Source organism: Papio anubis, chromosome 10, assembly GCF_008728515.1.
Source record: "Papio anubis isolate 15944 chromosome 10, Panubis1.0, whole genome shotgun sequence".
Taxonomy (NCBI): Eukaryota; Metazoa; Chordata; class Mammalia; order Primates; family Cercopithecidae; genus Papio; species Papio anubis.
In genome coordinates, this window is record NC_044985.1 from 9,077,665 (window position 1) to 9,096,617 (window position 18,953).

General features: G+C 50.1%; 1 protein-coding gene across 1 annotated transcript in view; it reads left to right on the forward strand.

Moving 5' to 3' along the window:
• The first annotated feature begins 16,854 nt into the window (after window positions 1-16,854).
• TFCP2L1 (transcription factor CP2 like 1) overlaps window positions 16,855-18,953 on the forward strand; it is a 70,305-nt gene continuing 68,206 nt past the window's right edge. Inside the window, exon 1 of the mRNA XM_003909229.3 lies at window positions 16,855-17,016. Coding sequence (XP_003909278.1) covers window positions 16,955-17,016 — 62 coding nt within the window. The 5' untranslated portion in view covers window positions 16,855-16,954. The remainder of the gene's footprint in view (window positions 17,017-18,953) is intronic.

Here is an 18,953-nt window from a genome sequence, read left to right on the forward strand (position 1 = left end):
TCAAGGTTCTTGACCAGGGTTTGGTTTCTGGTAAGGACCCTCTTCCTGGCTTGAAGACAGCCACTTTGTCTTCATATAGTCTTTCCTCTAAGTATGGAAAGCGGCACACAGAGCCAGTGGGAGCGAGCAAGGGAGCTCTGATTTCTCTTCTTCTAAGGTCACCTATCCTATAGATCAGGTTCTATCCTTATGGCCTCATTCAACCTTCATTACTTCCCTACTCTAAATGGAGTCTCACTGGGGTTTAGGGTTTCAACATATGAATTTGGCGGGAACACAGACATTCTGTCCACACTTCTATCATTAAGAATGCCTCGGCCAGGCACAGTGGCTCACGCCTATAATCCCAGCACTCTGGGAGGCGGAGGTGGGCAGATCACCTAAGGTTGGGAGTTTGAGACCAGACTGACCAACATGGAGAAACCTTGTCTCCACTAAAAATACAGAATTAGCCAGGCGTGGTGATGCCTGCCTGTAATCCCAGCTACTTGGGAGGCTGAGGCAGGAGAACTGCTTGAACCCAGGAGGCGGAGGTTGCAGTGAGCCGAGATCACACCATTGCACTCAGCCTGGGCAACAAGAGCGAAACTCCGTCTCAAAAAAAAAAAAAAAAAAAAAAAAAAAAGCCTCATGATCACAAGATTTCTACTGCTGTTTCAATATTCATGTCCATGTTCCGGACAACAGAAAGAAGGCAAAGGTAGAAGGGCACTTGTTAGCTGAGTTATATATATATATATATATATTTAAGACGCTTTCCCTGATGCGTCACTCAAATTTCACCTGATTTCATGGGTCAGGACCTTGTCACATGGTTGCCCAACTGCTAGGAAGACTGCTAAATACAGTTTTTGTGTTTGTTTTAGCTAAGCACATTATTCCCCCAACAAAATCAGAGTTTGATTAATAAAGAAGAAAGGGGATGTTTATACTGGTGACCAAGAGCAGTCTCCACTCTGTCTTCTCCCCGTTCCATCTACCACCCATCACGTGCTCTTCCCATCCACGGAACACATGTGCCCTGCCCACCTCTCATCCAGTGATTGTAACCAGCTCAAAGTCCAGGGTTCCTGGGTGGTGTGTCGTCCTCTCCATCAGGGTGGATGTATCTTGTTAGGGACCTGCAACTCATAATCTGAAAGATAAATCATGGGGTATCCACAACAAAAACTCACTCAAAAAAGAGACACTAGGAAATACGTCACAATCACCACCCCAGAATGTGATCACATTCTGAAGTCTTGCTGCCTGGGCAGTGGAGTGAGTCCTGTGGCCAGCTCATGAGGCACTGCTGGGTGTGCCATCCATGGGGATCTTCCTGACCCATTATCCCTCCAGGCCACGGCTGGTGTGGGCATTGAGGAGGTGCCCCTCCCAGAAACCATAATTAGGGCTTTAGCAATGGCTTCCTCTTGGCATGAGTTCAGGGTCAGAGCCTTGTGGCCAGCCTTTGATTTTCTATTTTTTTGTAATATAGTAACTTTGCTTGCAGGGTATATTACTCTGGCCAAATCTATGTGCAAGTCACCACAGGCCAATAGCTTGCTTCTCCCAGATTTTTTGTTTTGTTTTGATTGTGATTGATTTTGTTTTGTTTTGATTGTGAAACGTATCATATGTAAAAGAGCACATATCATAGATACGGACATTTCCAAATGAAAACAAACCCCCACGTTCTCCCTCCACTCCCCACACTTAGGTTAAGAAGTGGAACATATAATTTAGAAGCCTGGGTCCCCTCTCCAGTCACATCCTCTCTCTCTCCCCAGGGAGACTTAAATCCTGATTTTGTATTAACCATTCCTTTACTTTTCATTTTCCCACATATTTACATATTTCTTTCTATTATATTGTTGAGTTTTTCCCCTTTTTGCCCTTTCTACAAACAGAAAAAAAATCCTCTTACAACTTGAGTTTTTTCTTTCAACATTATGCTTCTCAGATTGAACCCTGTTGATGGATGTGGCTACACTGATTCCATTTTCACTGCTAAGAAGCATTATGCCATTCTACAGTTGAGCATAGGTCCTTACTGCCCCTATTTTTCTTTTCTTTTCTTTTTTTTTTTGAGACAGAATGTCGCTCTGTCACCCAGGCTGGAGTGCAGTAGCGCGATCTTGGCTCACTGCAGGCTCTGCCTCCCAGGTTCACGCCATTCTCCTGCCTCAGCCTCCCAAGTAGCTGGGACTACAGGCGCCTGCCACCACGCCCGGCTTATTTTTTGTATTTTTAGTTGAGATGGGGTTTCACCGTGTTAGCCAGGATGGTCTCAATCTCCTGACCTTGTGATCTGCCCGCATGAGCCACCGCACCTGGCCAACTGCCCCTATTTTTACATGCACTGCCGCTCTAAAGATTTTTTGCAACTGATCCCTGGTTACATGTTCAAGCGTTTCTCCAGAAAATACAAACGTTTGTCAACTTAAAATGGGGTTACATCCTGATAAACCTATTGTTAGTTGGAAATACTGTAAGTTGAAAATGCATTTCATACACCTGAGCTACCGAGTATCATAGCTTAGCCTAGCCTAACTTAAATGTGCTCAGAACACGTACATTAGCCTGCAGTTGGACAAAAACATCTAACATAGAGCTTATTTGATAAAGTATCAAAGAGCTTATGGAACTTATTATTACTATTTTTTTTTAGATGGAGTCTTGCTTTGTCTCCAAGGCTGGAGTGCAATGGCTCGATCATGGCTCACTGCAACCTCTGCCTCCCAGGCTCAAGCGATTCTCCTGCCACAGCCTCCCGAGTAGCTGGGATTACAGGCATGCGCCACTACGCCCAGCTAATTTTTGTATTTTTAGTAGAGACAGGGTTTCACCATGTTGGCCAGGCTGGTCTTGAACTCCTGACCTCAAGTGATCTACCTGCCTCGGCCTCCCGAAGTGCTGGAATTACAGGCATCAGCCACCATGCTCGGTCTTCATGCAATTTATTAAATACACTACTGGAAATGAAGAACAGAATGGTTGTGTGGATTCTCGAAGTACAGTTTCTACTGAATGTGTATCACTTTCGCAGCATCACAAAGTTGAAAAATCATACGTCAAATCACGGTAAGCATAAGCAGAGAAGGTGTGCATATTTAGGGGTGGAATCGCTGGGTCATGAAGTATGTATATGTTCGACTGTTTCCCGATAGACTATTTTCCGCAGCGTTACATCAGTGTACACTATCACATCCTGGCCAATACTTGATGTCTTCCGAAAATGTTTGCCAGTCTTCTGACTGTGAAATCCTATCTCATGGCCAGAATTTTCATTTTTCTGATTACTAATGAGGTTGAGCAATGTCTGATCTATTTATGGGCAATTTGTGTTCCTTCTTCTGAGCAATGTCCCTTCAATTCTGTTGCCCATTATGTGATTGGGTGGTTTGTTGCATTCCCATTGATTTATGGATAGTCTTAATATATTCTGGACACTAATCCCATCACTATTATACTTACTGCCAAAATCTTTTTTTTCAGTCTGAAAATTTGGGGCTCTGTAACTGATTATCTCTGCCATTTGCCCGTGCCCCTCTGCCCATGCCCCTCTGCCCATGCCCCTCTGGTCATGCCCCTCTGCCCATGCCCCTCTGCCCATGCCTTTAGGTGATTTGAAACATAATCCAGGTGGAAAGGCAACACCTTTAATTAGATCTTGCCGGTGGGCAGAAAATTTCCTTCCTCCCTCCTTTCCTTCCTTCCTTCCTTCCTTCCTTCCTTCCTTCCTTCCTTCCTTCCTTCCTTCCTTCCTTCCTTCCTTCCTTCCTTCTTCCCTCTCTCTCTCTTTTTTCTTCCTTCTTTCCTCTCTCTCTCTTTTTTCCTTCCTTCCTTCCTTCCTTTCCTTCCTTCCTCCTTTCCTTTCCAGCTCACCAAAACTTAACCTTTACAGCCCCAAACCCAACCCTCTCCATTCAGCCAATTCCCAAACTGCAGATTCTATAACTTGCAGCCCCGCTTTGAGATACCAAATTGGGATCAATTAGTATCAACTAGGATCTAATGGGTAATCCAAGGCTGAAGTGATGGCTTCGTGATGTCTCCAGGGATTCAGGCTCCTTTTGTATTTCTGCTCAACCTTAGAATGGGCATCTAGTTTTCCCAAGATGGCTGCCCGAGCTCCAGCCTTCACATCAGCCTTCAAAGCAGGAGGGAAGCAGAAAAGGCAAGGGCAAAGGGAGGCTGGTCAACTGATTCGGCTCTCTCTCCCATCTTCCTTTGCTATAAGATGTATTTGTATAAACTGTTAGGAGCTTTTAGGTGGGAAGAATGCTACCAGATTTCACCACTAGGTTCGACAGAATATAACAAGCCAGTGCTGTATCCAGTGTTAGACAGGCATGGCACATTGCAACAAATGCTACACAGGACCACCTAATCTGCAAAAAAACTTATAATCATACTTCAAAGCTTCAGGTGGCAAAACTATTCCAATTTAAAACACTAAGAAACAGTGCCATCATGAAAACCAAAATCAACTTCTGAGGGTACCAAAAGGGGTACAGGACAAACGTGAAGAAAATCAGCATTTGTTGAGTTACAAATATGGGTTTTCTGTAAGACAGACATTAAAGAATTCAATGACAAAGCTTGAAAATACAAAATAAAACCCAAGTCAGTGGTCATATAATTCAAAATTTACTTCAGAAAAGGCAAGGCAGGCCAGGTACGGTGTCTCATGCCCGTAATCCCAGCATTTTGGGAGGCCAAGGTGGGAGGATCACTTGAGTTCAGGAGTTTGAAACCAGCCAGACCAACATGGTGAAATCCTGTCTCTACTAAAAATACAAAAATTAGCCAGGCCTGGTGGTAGGTGCCTGTAATCCCAGCTACTTGGGAAGCGGAGGCAGGAAAATTGCTTGAACCCAGGCGAAGGTTGCAGTGAGCCAAAATCGTGCCGAAATCGTGCCACTGCACTCCAGCCTAGGCGACAGAGCAAGACTCTGTCTCAAAAAAATAAAAAACGAAAAATAAAAAAAAAAAGAAAAAAGAAAAAAAGAAAAGAAAAGGCAAGGCAAGGCAATAGAGTCAGCTTCTAGCCTGTCAAATCTTTCCTGCACTAACATTATCTACAGAAACACGTGGCCGATTTCTGCCTAGAGACTCCTATCACGCTGAATGGGAATCAGGTACAAACCTGTGTACAGAACCAAAAGAATGTCCCTTGTCTCCTGTGGGGGTTATCAATAAACAGCAGGAAACCTAAAGCTTCATATTTTTGTTGCCTTACCAGAATTCCAAATTTAGTCATATGGTTAGCCCTCTCATGGAGGAGCCTGGGAAATCCAGTTTTGTTTTTTTTTTAGCTGGGCACACACTGCTGACACCCCATAAAATCAGGGTTTTGTTAACAAGGAAAAAGGAAATAAAAGATCTTAAGTGGGCCTGGCACAGTGGCTCATGCCTGTAATTCCAGCACTTTGGGAGGCCGAGGCGAGTGGATCACCTGAGGTCAGGAGTTCCAGATCAGCCTGGCCAACATGATGAAACCCCGTCTCTACTAAAAATACAAAAATCAGCCGAGTGTGGTGGCGTGGGCCTGTAATCCCAGCTACTCGGGAGGCTGAGGCAGAAGAATTGCTTGAACTAGGGAGGAGGAGGTTGCAGTGAGCTGAGATGGTGCCATTGCACTCCAGCCTGGGCGACAGGGCAAGACTTTGTCTAAAAAAAAAATCTTAAGTGGGCAATTCTAATTAGTCAAGGCAGAGAGGAATTTATCCCCACCAGAATTGCTGGAAGGGCTAAAAAAGCAGGTCCAGGCAAAGCTTCCAGAAACAACGCACTGCTCAATTGTTGTGATGAGCCTCAGAAACACTGCCTCTGCTGCCTCCTACACCAGCAACAGACCACCTCCGCCCATCCTGCTTCCTCATGTTGCTTCCAAATCAAAGTCTCCTATGGGTGCATCTTATTGATGGAACTTGGAATCCAATGAATGGTGCGACTGAAAGAGCTGTAACACAAACAAGACTGAAGCATGTCCCCTGCTCACCACGTGATGGGCAACAAGAAGGAGAGACGAGCTGTGGCCCTTCTGGGAGCCCAGACCTCAGGGCTCCCCAAATCAGGACTGTGACATGCTGTAACACCCTTTTTGGGGCTCTGTGGTTCCCAGTGTCTCCGAGTTTTCGGGTGCCATTGCATTCCCCTTGTCCAGATGCTGGTGCCCGCAGCGGAAGCCACTTGCGGTATGTCTGGTCCACCCTCAGCCTCGCACAGAGCCAGTGCCTAGAGCTGCCCTCTGTGCCATAGTTGGTGCCCCTGGCCGTGAGCAGTAGCCGGACCCCACACGCACTTGCTCACACACCCCTCAACGCTCCCACCTGGCTCAGCCTTAGCAGGTGTGGCATCCAGGCTCGCAGTGCAAGCCGAATGCAGCCTGCCAGGCTGAGTGGGAGGAATGAGCCCAGCAGGTGCAAGCAAAACCCAAGCAGAGGTGCCACCAGCCACAGAGGTTTCTGGCTGGCGAAGCAACGCCCTAAGGATCCTGTGACATCTTCAGCCTGGGCTTGTGGGGCTGTGAGGTTGCATTGAACCAACATCTACAGAGCTTAGAGTGAAGGAGAGGAGCACCTGGCCTACTCTTCTGGGCAGGTACGGAAGGCTTCCTGGAGGAGGTGATGCTGAGCTGAACCTCATGAAAGTCAGCTAGGCAAACTAGGGCCAGGGAGGAGGACGCTGAGGAGCAAGTGCTCTAGGAAGTGGGAACAGTAGAGAAGCAAAGAGCTGAGGTGTAAAAAGTACACAACCTTAACAGCCTGTGTGGCCCCAGGTGGGTACTGACCTGGGCATTCAGATGAATGAGCAGGTGGTACTTTTGGTGATTTTCCTCTGGGTGGTGCAGCCACATGCCAGGTACATGGCTTGGTGAGAGGAGCATGGGTTGAACTTGAGGTCTCCCATCCCCCACCTTGGCTAGTGCTTCCTGCAGAGCACCAACTCTGCAACCATATGCTGCAGACCTGCTACCATGCACCGTGTGTGTGCTATTCATGAGGGCTGGCCCAAAGGACACAGTGACCATCCATTGCCTTCCTGAGCTAGAGCTCAGGGATGGCCAGTGCTGACACTAAGAGATTCCTTTTTTAATTTTTTTTTTTTTGGTAGAGACAGGTCTCACTATGTTGCCTAGGATGGTCTTGAACTCCTGGCCTCAAGAGATCCTCCTGCCCCAGCCTCCCAAAGCACTGCGATTATAGGTGTGAGCCACTGTGTTTGTCCCCAACAGATTCTTTTTTTTTTTTCCCCCTTGAGACAGGGTCTCACTCTGTCACCCAGGCTGGAGTGCAGTGGTGTGATCTCAGCTCACCACAACCTCCACCTCCTGGTTCTAGCAATTCTCGTGCCTCAGCCTCCCGAATAGCAGGGAGTACAGGCGTGCAACATCATGCCCAGCTATTTTATTTTATTTTTTTTTGTATTTTGAGTAGCGACAGAGTTTTGCCATGTTGACCAGGCTGGTCTCAAACTCCTGGCCTCAAGTGATACAACCCACCTCAGCTTCCCAAAGTGCTGGGATTACAGGAATGAGCCACTGCACCCGGCTCCTGACAGGTTCTTAATGGCTTCTCTCTGTGCGCAGTCTCTAGTTCCTCCCATTTGGTTCTGGTCCTCAACACTCCGTTGCTGCATTTGTGTTTTGGTCTCTTTTACGGTAGAGCCCCTTCTCACGTGCTGAGCAATCCACGATTACCTGCTCATATTAGGGGGTGCCCTGGTAGCTCAGAGTGTAGGGGAGCGGCTGTTGACACATTGTCACTACAGGGTGATCTGGCTGTGCTCTTTCACTGGGGAGCCCCCAGTGCGTCGAATTCTTCAAGAAAATTCTTCCAACTTCTTGTCTGACCTGTCCTTTCAGCTTGGCACAGCAGATGAGGCCTGGGCCAGACCACCCCGGGCGCTGTCCTGGCTCTACTGTCCTCCAGCTGTGCAAGTTTGCACAAGTTGTCGAATCTCAGGGGCCCGGTGTTCTCATCAGTGAAGTGGGTGTGACGACATCTGCCTCCCTCGGATGGTGAGAGTGAACTGGGCTAACGAATGGGGAACATTTGCATTTTCTCCTTCCGTGGCCTCAGCCGTGCCCCCAGCCAGAGTCTTTGTGTAGTCTCACTCACTATTTTCCTCCGTGTCTCTGGAGCTGCAGTCCCTGGGTTAGAGGTGCTCCCCGGGGCCCCTGCAGAGACTGGCACCTGTACCAGGGCGGTTTGCAGAAGGAGGTGTGAAGCAGATAACAGGGTGCTTGTCTGGCCCTAGAGGGAGGGCACTGTGCCAAAGGGTGTGTGGCCAGCTCCACCCAGGGCAATTCGCCGTGACTACTGAGCGGGGAGCGGGGCAGCCCTTGTCAGAATGAGAATACTTAACCTCTGTTGGAAGGACTGATGGGAGCAATCTAGGCCAGAGAGGGAGGAGGAGGAGAGCACAGCGGGGTCTTTGCATGGGAGGTTCATCCAATCCTTCTGCCTTGAACCTCTTGACTGGGGTTCAAGGCAGAAGGATTGCTTGAGGCCAGGAGTCAAGACCAGCCTGGGCAATACAGTGAGACCCCATGATATGGCTTGGATCTATGTGCCCACCAAATCTCATGTCAAATTGTAATTTCCCCCAACCCCAGTGTTGGAGGTGGAGCCTGGTGGGAGGTGATTGATCATGGGGATGGAGTTCTCAGGAACGGGTCAGCACCAGCCTCTTGCTGTTGCTCTCGTGATAGTGAGTGAATGAGTTATCACGAGATCTGGTTGTTTAAAAGTGTGTAGCAACTCCCCCCTTTCCTTTCTCTTCCTCCTGCTCTGGCCATGTGAAACGTCTCACTCTCCTTTTGCCTTCCAGGACTGGAAGTTTCCTGAGGCCTCAGTGGAAGCCAAGAAGCAGCCATTGTGCTTCCTGTCCAGCCTGCAGAACCATGAGCTGATTAAACCTCTTTTCTTTATAAATTATCCAATCTCAGGTATTTCTTTATAGCAATGCAAGAATGGACTAATATACCCCATCTCTTCTGAAAAAAAAAATATATATATATATATATACACACACACAAATGTATGGCCAGGTGTAGTGGCTCATGCCTGTAATCCCAGCACTTTGGGAGGCTGAGGCAGGAGGATCACTTGACTCCTGTAGTTTGAGACCAGCCTGGACAATATAGTGAAACCCTATCTATAAAAAATAAACAAAATTAGCCAGGTGTGGTGGTACGTGCCTGTAATTTCAGCTGCTCAGGAGGCTGAGGTATAGGGATTGCTTGAGCCGGGGAATTTGAGGGGGCAGTGAGCAAGCTCACACCACTGTACTTCACAATCCAGCGCTCGCTCTCTCTGTCTCTCTCTTTCTCTCTGTCTATTTTGTCACGCACCAAATAGCCCAGGTTGGATGGGGACTATCTATCTATCTATCTCCCACCCAGTCTGGGAGGAGTTGCTATACCCCCCGAGTGGGGGGTGTATATATATATATGTATATATACACACACACACACACACACACACACACACAGGTGCGGTGGCTCATGCCTGTAATCCTAGCACTTTGGGAGGCCAAGGCAGGTGGATCACCTGAGGTCAGGAGTTCGAGACCAGCCGGCCAACATGATGAAACCCCGTCTCTACTAAAAATACAAAACTTAGCCAGGTGCGGTGACAGGTGCCTGTAATTCCAGCTACTCAGGAGGCTGAGGCAGGAGAATCGCTTGAGGGCTGTAGGTGGTGGTTGCAGTGAGCCTAGATTGCACGACTGCACTCCTGCCTGGCCGACAGAGCGAGATTCCATCTCAAAACAAAACAAAAAATATATATAAATAGTATGCCCCTACCCAGTCTCTGCCCTGCCCCCATTTTGTCATGCACCAAATAGCCCAGACTATATACCCCCACCCAGTAGTAGCCCCACACCAAGGCTACTTGGTGCATGACAAAATGACTAATGTCAATGATGCAGGTGAGTTTTGCTTCAGGAAAACCAAACCACACTTGCCCAAATTTTAAGTTGACCATTTGAATTCTGAAGAAAGATTTTTAAAAGAAATGTTTGTATTTTGGCATAATTCTAGATTTACAGAAAAGTTAACAATATAATAAACAGAACTCCCATATCCCCTTCCCCAGGTTTCCCCCTCTGTTAACATCTCGTATGACCATGTCCATTTGCTAAAGCGTAGAAACTGAGCTTGGGGTGGTCCTCTGAAGGCCACATCGGACTTTATCTGAATTTGAAGAAACATCTTGGAACAGTCATTCTCCTTTCTTGAGAAGCTAGGATCAGACATGAAGATGAACCACGTCTGAGGTGATAATACGGGACGTTGGCAAATAGGGTTCAAAGGACACAAACGTGATGGAGCCAAGTCTGCAGGACAGCAGGGTGTGATGAAGAGACAGTCAGGAGTGGGGAGGCCTCAGTTCCTGCTTGGGTCTGCCATTCACTCTGTGTCTTGGCAAGTCCCCTCACCCAAGTGCCTCAGTTTCTTCATCTGTAAAATGGGAATAACATTCCTTGCCTGGTGCCCCTGGCAGAGTATGGCTGGTACTAGTTTCCCCCTCAAATCCATTCTCCCAACTTCCTCAGTAAGGACGTCTGCTTTTTGGCTGGGCACATGCCACTCCAATAAGCACTACATTCCCCAGCCTCCCACATAGCAAGGAGAGGCCAGGTGACTATGTTCTAGTCAATAGGAAAAAAGCAGAAGAGGTGTGTCCATCTTCCTCGAAGAGAGGTGTGCCGTTTTCTCCCATTCCTTCAGCCTGTGGCCGGCAGGAATACTGTTATAGTGGCTGGAGCTCCAGCAGCCATTTTAGACGGTGCCATGACCTGGCAAATGCAAGGTTCACCTGGCAAACAAACACGGCATCAGAAGGCTTCCCTGACATTGTAGAACCTACTACCTTTAGACCAGGGTTTCCCAGCCTGAGTCCTATTGACACTGTGGGCTGGATAATTCTTTGTTGTGGGGGCTGTTCTACGCATTGTAGGACGTTGAGCAGCATCCCTGGCCTCCACCCACTATACACCAATAGCACTCCCACCCACCAGACTGCCATTGTCCTCTGGGGGCAAAACCACCTCTGGTTGAGAAACTGCTGCTCTGGGACAAACTGCATCCAATAAGAATATAATGCAAGTGGTTGCACACAGTGGCTCACGCTTGTAATCCCAGCACTTTGGGAGGCTGTGGTGGGCGGATCACCTGAGGTCAGGAGTTCGAGACCAGCCTGGCCAACATGGCAAAACCCCATCTCTACTAAAAATACAAAAAAAAATTAGTGGGGTGTGGTGGTGGGCACCTGTAATCCTAGCTACTCAGGAAGCTGAGGCAGGAGAATCGCTTGAACCCAGGAGGTGGAGGTTGCAGTGAGCCGAGATTGTGCCATTGTACTCCAGCCTGGGTGATAAGAGAGAAACTCTGTCTCAAAAAAAAAAAAAGAAAAAAAGAATACAATGCAAGCCACAAATACTAGCTATGTATGTAAATGTTTAAAAAGTAAAAATAAGCCAGGCGCGATGGCTCACACCTGTAATCCCAGCACTTTGGGAGGCCGAGGTGGGAGGATGACCTGAGGTCAGGAGTTCGAGACCAGCCTCGCCAACATGGTGAAACCCTGTCTCTATTAAAAATACAAAAATAAGCCGGGCTCAGCTACTTGGGAGGCTAAGGCAGGGAGAATTGCTTGAACTCAGGAGGCGGAGGTTGTGGAGAGCCGAGATCGCGACATTGCACTCCAGCCTGGGCAACAGAGCAAGACACTGTCTCAAAAACAAAACAAAACAAAACAAAACAAAAACAACTAAAAATAAACAGGTAAAATTAATTTTCATAATAATATTGTATTTAACCAAATATATTCAAATTGCTATTTACTATATGATCGGTATAAGAATTACTGAGGGGCTAGGTTACATTCTTTTTTCATATACAGGTTTTACATTTCAAGCACATCTCGATGCAGACCAGCCAGATCTCAAGTGCTCAAAAGCCGTATGTGCCAAGTGGGTACCCTAGCAGGTGACATGAACTCTAGACTTCTGGTACTCGAGGGAGAAATGAGGCTCTATCTCTTCTAAGCCACTTCATTTTGGAGTTTCTGTTACTTATGGAGAATGTAATCCTTACCAGCACACAGGGTTTTTGATGAACCACACGCTGTTGGACACTCAAGAAGAAATTAAAGCAAGACTACTGCCCCAGGGCTGAAAAGCGAAGTGCCTTAGAGAAGCCAGGCGAGCCTGCCCTGCACACTCCGTCACTGTCTTGGTGCTCCCAACGTCTCCATCAGGGAGGCATCATCATCTTCATTCCATAAACAAAGATTCCGAGGTTGGAGAGCGTAGTAGGTGCCGCCATGTCCAGCCAAGGTGTCCCCTCTCCAGCCACGGCACTCAGGCCCCTGCTGCAGGGAGCCTTGGCAGGTGGTAACCCTGACAGGTCCCTCTTCAGGACTCAACTGAGCCGCTTTGCCCAAAGTGATGTCCCTTCCCCAGGGCAACCACATCTCTCCATGACTGGTCAAGGTGATGTATAGAGGCTTGAACCCCTGACCAAATTCTGGACAACTCGGAGTGCCAGCCTGGCCCCGGAGCTTACATAGGCTCTACCGAGGCCACACAGCTTAACTCTGTCCTCTGCTCACTGCTTGTCCCGTTCAGAGCTGCTGATCCCAAGATAAACTGTGATAAACACTGTGAAAAACATGTGTGCACTCGCTTTCCCTCTGGCTAAATCCCACCCTCTACCTTGGCCCATCTTCAACTTCTATTCATGCCTTAAAACCATCGGCCTGGCGCGGTGGCTCATGCCTCTAATCCCAGCACATTGGGAGGCCGAGGCAAGTGGATCACCTGAGGTTGGGAGTTCAAGACCAGCCTGGCCAACATGGAGAAACCCTGTCTCTACTAAAAATACAAAATTAGCTGGGCATGGTTGCACATGCCTGTAATCCCAGCTACTAGGGAGGCTGAGGCAGGAGAATCGCTTGAACCTGGGAGGCAGAGGTTGCGGTGAGCCAAAATCACACCATTGCACTCCAGCCTGGGCAACAAGAGCGAAACTCCGTCTCCAAAACAACAACAACAAAAAACCATCTTCTCAGACATGAAGCCCCCAGTCTTCATCGTGACAACTTCCAAGAGCAGCTGGGAATCCCTTGCGGAGCTGCTAAGGGGGTGACTCCTGAGTACTCAGCGGGCCCCTTTCCGCTGTCTCTGCAGGAACCCTGGGGTGATCCTGGGAGTAGACGACATCTGGTCACAGCACCTTTGCCTAGTGTGGGGTGAAGAAAGGAATGCTGGGCCTTAAGACAGGAATGGATGAGAGCCAGAGTATGATTGTTGAATTTACAGGCCTGGCCTCAGATCCCAGCTGTGGCCTCCCAAGCCTGTTTCTTCAATGGGAAGGTCAGATGATGTTTCTACTTCTCCGTGTCGGGAGATGTCAGTGCATGGCTCCGGGTCTGGTGCACAGTAAAAATCAATGGGAATTGTGAACATTCATAAAATAAAAAGGAACTGGCCGGCCACCCCCTGCACATCTGCCTCCTCCTCCTCAGCAGACTGGAAGCCGCAGGGGTCCAGACTAGGCCTAATTGTGCCCTGTAACGCCCAAGAGTCATGGGCAGAAATATGCACTTTGGTTCACACAGTGTGACTCAAATGCTGTCTCATTGCTGAATTCTACCCTCCCATAGCTAAAAGCCTACAAAGAGAGAGAAGGTAGGCAGTGACCCAAAATACACAGAGTCATACTAAGGTCATGAGAGCCATCATCCCTGAGAAGCTAAACTCACCTGAACCTAAGCTTGACCACAACCATGGAATGAGGCCTTATTATTCCCATAGCAAAACCCAGATCCAAAGGGCCCAGTGTATCATTTTTCCATTTGCATGAAACAAACCAGCCCACAACTTAGTGGCGTAAGGCCACAGCCATCCATTTGCTCACAAGCCTGCATTTTGGGCAGGGCTTGGGCGGGCAGGGCTTGCCTCAGTTCTATGAGGTGTGGTTGGAGGCAATCTACTGGGGCATCTTAGATGGGCTCTGCTGGGTGGCTGGAGGGATTAGAGGCTGGCCAGGTCTCCCTCTCCAATAGGGCATTTGGACTCTACCTGGTGGCTCAGAGCTCCGGGAGAGTTCAGAGAAGCTGCCTATCATGCCTGTAATCCCAGCACTTTGGGAGACTGAGATGGGTGGATCACCTGAAGGTCACGAGACCAGCCTGGCCAACATGGTGAAACCCCGTCTCTAATTAAAATACAAAAAATTAGCTGGGTGTGGCGGCAGGCACCTGTAATCCCAGCTACTCAGGAGGCTGAGGCAGGAATATTGCTTGAACCCAAGAGGCAGAGCTTGCAGTGAGCTGAGATCCTGCCATTGCACTCCAGCCTGGGCAACAAGAAACTTCGTCTCAAAAAAAAAAAAAAAAAAAAAAAGAGAAAAAAGAAAAAGAGAAGCTGCCTAGGGGCCAGCCCAGAAGGGAACAGTATTACTGCCTCTGCATTCTATGGTTAAAGTAAGTCGCAGGCTCAGCCCAGGCGGAAGGGGGAGGAGAAGGAAACAGACACCACCTCTTGATGGGAGAAGCAGCATGAGGTCAGTTTACTCCACCAAAGGTCACATATTCAGATGGAGCTAAGTAGTAAACCCAGGTCTGAGCCATCTAATAATATTGACTGCCCTTCCTCCAGGCTTCTGCAGGAGCGTCTACTGTGGGGGAGACCTCCCTCCATCCACAGATTGCTTTCACTTCCACTCACCCATCCATCAGGAGACAGCACTTCACGCTGGAGCCTCTTCGGAGCTCCAGAGTCGTCCTCTGTGTTCCCAGGGCAGCCTCTACGTCCCTGATCACACTGTACTGTCACTGCTGCTTACCCATGGGCCTCTCCTGTTAGAGACAAGTCCAGCAAAGGACATGCTCTTTCCAGACCACCCCAGAGTGCCTCCCATTTAAACAATGGGTTTGGCATGGACCCTGATGGGGTGAGGTTTGTTGTGGGGGTTGGTGTTCAGGATGTTTCTTTGGAAGCTCCCATAAGAGTAACCCCTGGGCAAGGAACTGGAAGGAAGCAGGAGGGAGACCCTGAGCAGGACACAGGTCTTGTGACAGCTTCGACTGTCTTCATGGGGAGTCTTGGGGCTAGAATACCCCATCAGCACTGTCCCCAATCGGGCAGAGATGGCCAGGCTTTTATACTCCTGCTGGGATAGTCCCTGGGATGTGGGCTATCCCAGGAGGGACATGATTGCTGGAGGGCAAGGCTGCTCTCTGAGCAGGGGCAGTTCCTGGAGAAGCCGATGGCTGGGGGACTGTCTGCTGACAGCACCACCTGTAGCCAGGGAAATATTCCCATTCTCCTAACAGGGCAGAACAGTGGGGAGGTGGCAGTCCTTGAGGGCTGCACGGAGGAAGTGGTTTGCCAGTTGTGACCTGTGGCTGGAGGGAGGGGGGCAGGAACAGCAGAGGGAGGGAGGGTTTTACCCACATCCATGCTTGGGGAGCGGGGAGTTCTGGACCCAGGTCCCCAAGGGATGTCATTTGCATTAATAGGGACGGAATCCCCATCTCCTCTGTGCCAGGTGCTGTGCCATGTACTGGAGGACCAGATAGCACCTGGATGTGGGTCAGGGCTCCATGGAACTCCACTCCCTCCTAAGCCCTCCACGCCATCCCATGACCCACTGTCTACACTGCTGCCAAACCGATCTTTCCAAAAGGCAAATCATACATGTGACTCCTCTGCTTAAAACACAGAATAAAATCCTGGCTCCTTGTCCTGGCCTGCCAGACCCTCTGATCTTCCCCGCCCTCCTCACCTCACCTCCTAAGCTCTCCCCAGGACCAGCCATGCCAAGGTCTTCCTCAAGGCTTTGGCAGTCACTGTTGCCAAGGGGGTGGGGAACTATGCTTGGAACTATTTTTCTGTAGGTGTTGTTCACAGACAGCTTCCTCTGCATCCATCAGGTCTCAGCTCAATGTCACCTCCTCCAGGAAGCCTTCTCCGATTACTCTTTTGGTGCATTCCTTTTTTTATTTTCATGTTTACTCAACAAGTATTTATCTTAACTATGTCCCATGCACCCTTCTATGCAGTGCAGGTAACGGGGTGTTAAGAGAGCCAGGCCCTGTCCTCTTGGAGCTTACAGTCTAATGGGAAAGACAATCAGTACACAAGTAAAAATAAAATTTAAAAAAATGTCGGCCTGGCTCGGTGACTCACGCCTGTAATCCCAGCACTTTGGGAGGCCGAGGTGGGCGGATCACCTGAGGTCAGGAGTTCGAGACCAGCCTGGCCAACATGGCGAAATCCCGTCCCTACTAACAATAAAAAAATTAGCCAGGCGTGATGAGGGGGGGCGCTTGTAATCCCAGCTACTCGGGAGGCTGAAGCAGGAGAATCACTTGAACCTGGGAGCCGAGGTTGCAGTGAGCCCCGAGATCGCGCCACTGTACTCCAGCCTGGGTGGCAGAGTGAGACCCTGTCTAAAAAAAAAAAAAAAAAAAAAGCCATGATTTCAGAGCGTCTGAAGTGCTATGAAAAAACAAGAGCAAGGAAAAGAGACAGAGAGAGCCTAGACTGGAAATCTCGGAGCCGCTCTGGAGACTGGCCTTGGGCGTAGAGTGGGGAGCAGAGGGTAGAGGGGCCGCGTGGGGCGGGTTGGCGGCGGCAAGGGTCACCTGAGCCCCACATCGGTGGTTGGGAGAGAGCGTCCCTGTGGTCTGGCCGCCCCGGAGGCGCGCTCGTTCGCCGGAAAGGCACGCGCGCGTGTCGGCCAGGTGCCGCGGCCGCTGGGAGCCGCCCTCCCGGCCGAGGTTCCTGGGGGGCGGGTCCCGCTGCGGTCCCACCCCTGGGCCGCCCATAAATGCGCCCAGCCGGCCGGCACCACGGGTTCGGAGCGCGAAGCAGTCGGTGGGACCTCCGCGCGGCCCGCGTCTGTGCTCGCTGCCGCGCCCAGGTGGGCGCGCTGGGAGCTCCAGCCATGCTCTTCTGGCACACGCAGCCGGAGCACTACAACCAGCACAACTCCGGCAGCTACCTGCGGTAAGGGCCGCACGCCGTCTCCGTGGGGCTCGGGGCGGGCCGGCGGGCCGGGCGCCGTTGGACGTCCAGGGGCGGAGAGAGGGCGCCCCTGCTGGGTCCTGGCCTCCCTGCTGTCCGCCCTCTGGGGACCGAGAGACCCGCCCAGCGTCCCGCCTAGGGACTGACAGACGGACGCCGGCGGGACCCGACGTGCGGAGTTGGGGGCCCTCCGGGGAGGCGGGCGCGCAGAGCCCTATGCCTGCGAGGGCTCCTCCCCGACGGCGGAGAGGGTGCAGGGCGCGCACCTGCCGGCCCGCCGCCTCCCCTGGCCCATTCACCTCCCGCGGCCCTCCTCTCCCCGCGCGTATCGGAGTAGAGGAAACTTCCTGCCAGCAACCTGGTGCCCGGCCCGGGGAAGTTCGTCCCCTGCTCTTTGCCCGTCTCCGCCGGGGCCCCTCTCCCAGCCTTGCGCCCTCTGCAGTGCCCTTGGTCGGACCAGGTGCGGGCGGCGGCCTGGGGCGGCGCGCTCGGAGGGGCAGGCCGCCCCGCTCCCCGCGGTAGTCTTGCGCGTGTTCGCCCGAGGCCCGCGTGGTTATTGCCCATGATGGAAATCTTTCTTCTTCTGCAGGGATTTGAGTAGTGCCCTTCGGAGGGGAGAGTAAGTGCTGCGTGTTTTGCACGGTTCCCCACAACCCCCTCTTAGCAGTAGGACCCCGTGTGCTCTGTCTGCCGGAGGATTGTTTTTCCCTGTTCTGCCGCTGGCCGGGACTAATGGGCAGTCATTTCACTTTGTGAACTCGCCTGAACCAGCTTTAGCCTGTCCTTATTTCCATCCTAGTCACAGTTTATGAAATGTGCCTAATTTAACCCAAAAGGCATTTGATATGGGCTCAGGGAAAATGAATTATGAGGCCGAAGGAGTCACAGGCATTGACAGTCCCCATACCAGAGCTACATTTAGTGCTAGTTTTGGCCTCAAGAAGTTCCCACTTAGTTCTCAAAACGTTATTGGTAATTCCTGGCTGCTGGTAGGTATTTGCCCTCCCTGAAGACATCCCCTTTTCCTGGAGGCGGGGGAATGATTGGGTTTAGCGGACGTATCTGCTGTTTTTATTCATGGGCCAAAGTAGTTGGAGATGGCAAAGGTCTGGAGCCTTAAAGGCTGGCAGCCACCCGGCAGACCACGGTGATGTCACCAGACGGAAGCTGCTCTGGGGGATGTTGGAAGCCCAGGAGGAGATGTTAATCACCCACAGATTAAGTGTCCATTCACTTACAAGAAATGCGACAATGGAATACATTTGTACTGAAGTTTTAGTTGTAGCTTTGCCTGAATTTTAATTTGCAGCCATTAAGTATGTTGCCATATCTTAACAATGAGTTTGAAGGTGACCCTGAGTTGAAGGTGAGCGTGCTTAAAACTTCTAGATACCCGCAATGTCATCACCCCATTAGGGAACAGTTCTCCCTTGCCTGGGAGGTACAGTTCTGACGTCTGCTACCAAGATGGAAATTTGTCCCGAGTAGCTCAGATACCTTTTAGGATTTGGTGAAAGGAGGAGGGTGAGCATTGGAGTGGGTGGTGCTGTAAAGCCATATTGGCTTCTGGGGTCATCGGGGGACCGTGGATAAGGAAGTCCATGCTCTTTTTTTATTTCACTTCTTGGAAGCTGGGAGTTTTTCCCTCAGTGAGGGCCCAGGTGGGGGTTTGTGCATATGTCCTTGGTTCCCCTGACTCTAGAGAGAGGGAGGGTCTTGTCCTTTTCCTTGCGTTTTTTGTATTTTATTTTTGGTCATCTCGTCACTTGGCAGAACTTCTGCAAGCTGTCTGACCTCACCAGGGTAGAGGCCTTTACTCCCTTCCCCTTTTCTGTTTGATGTTCTCGTGACTTTTATTCCTTGGCAAATAAGGATGCCAGGCTTGAAACAAGTTACTGTTGAGCGATGGTTCTTAACTT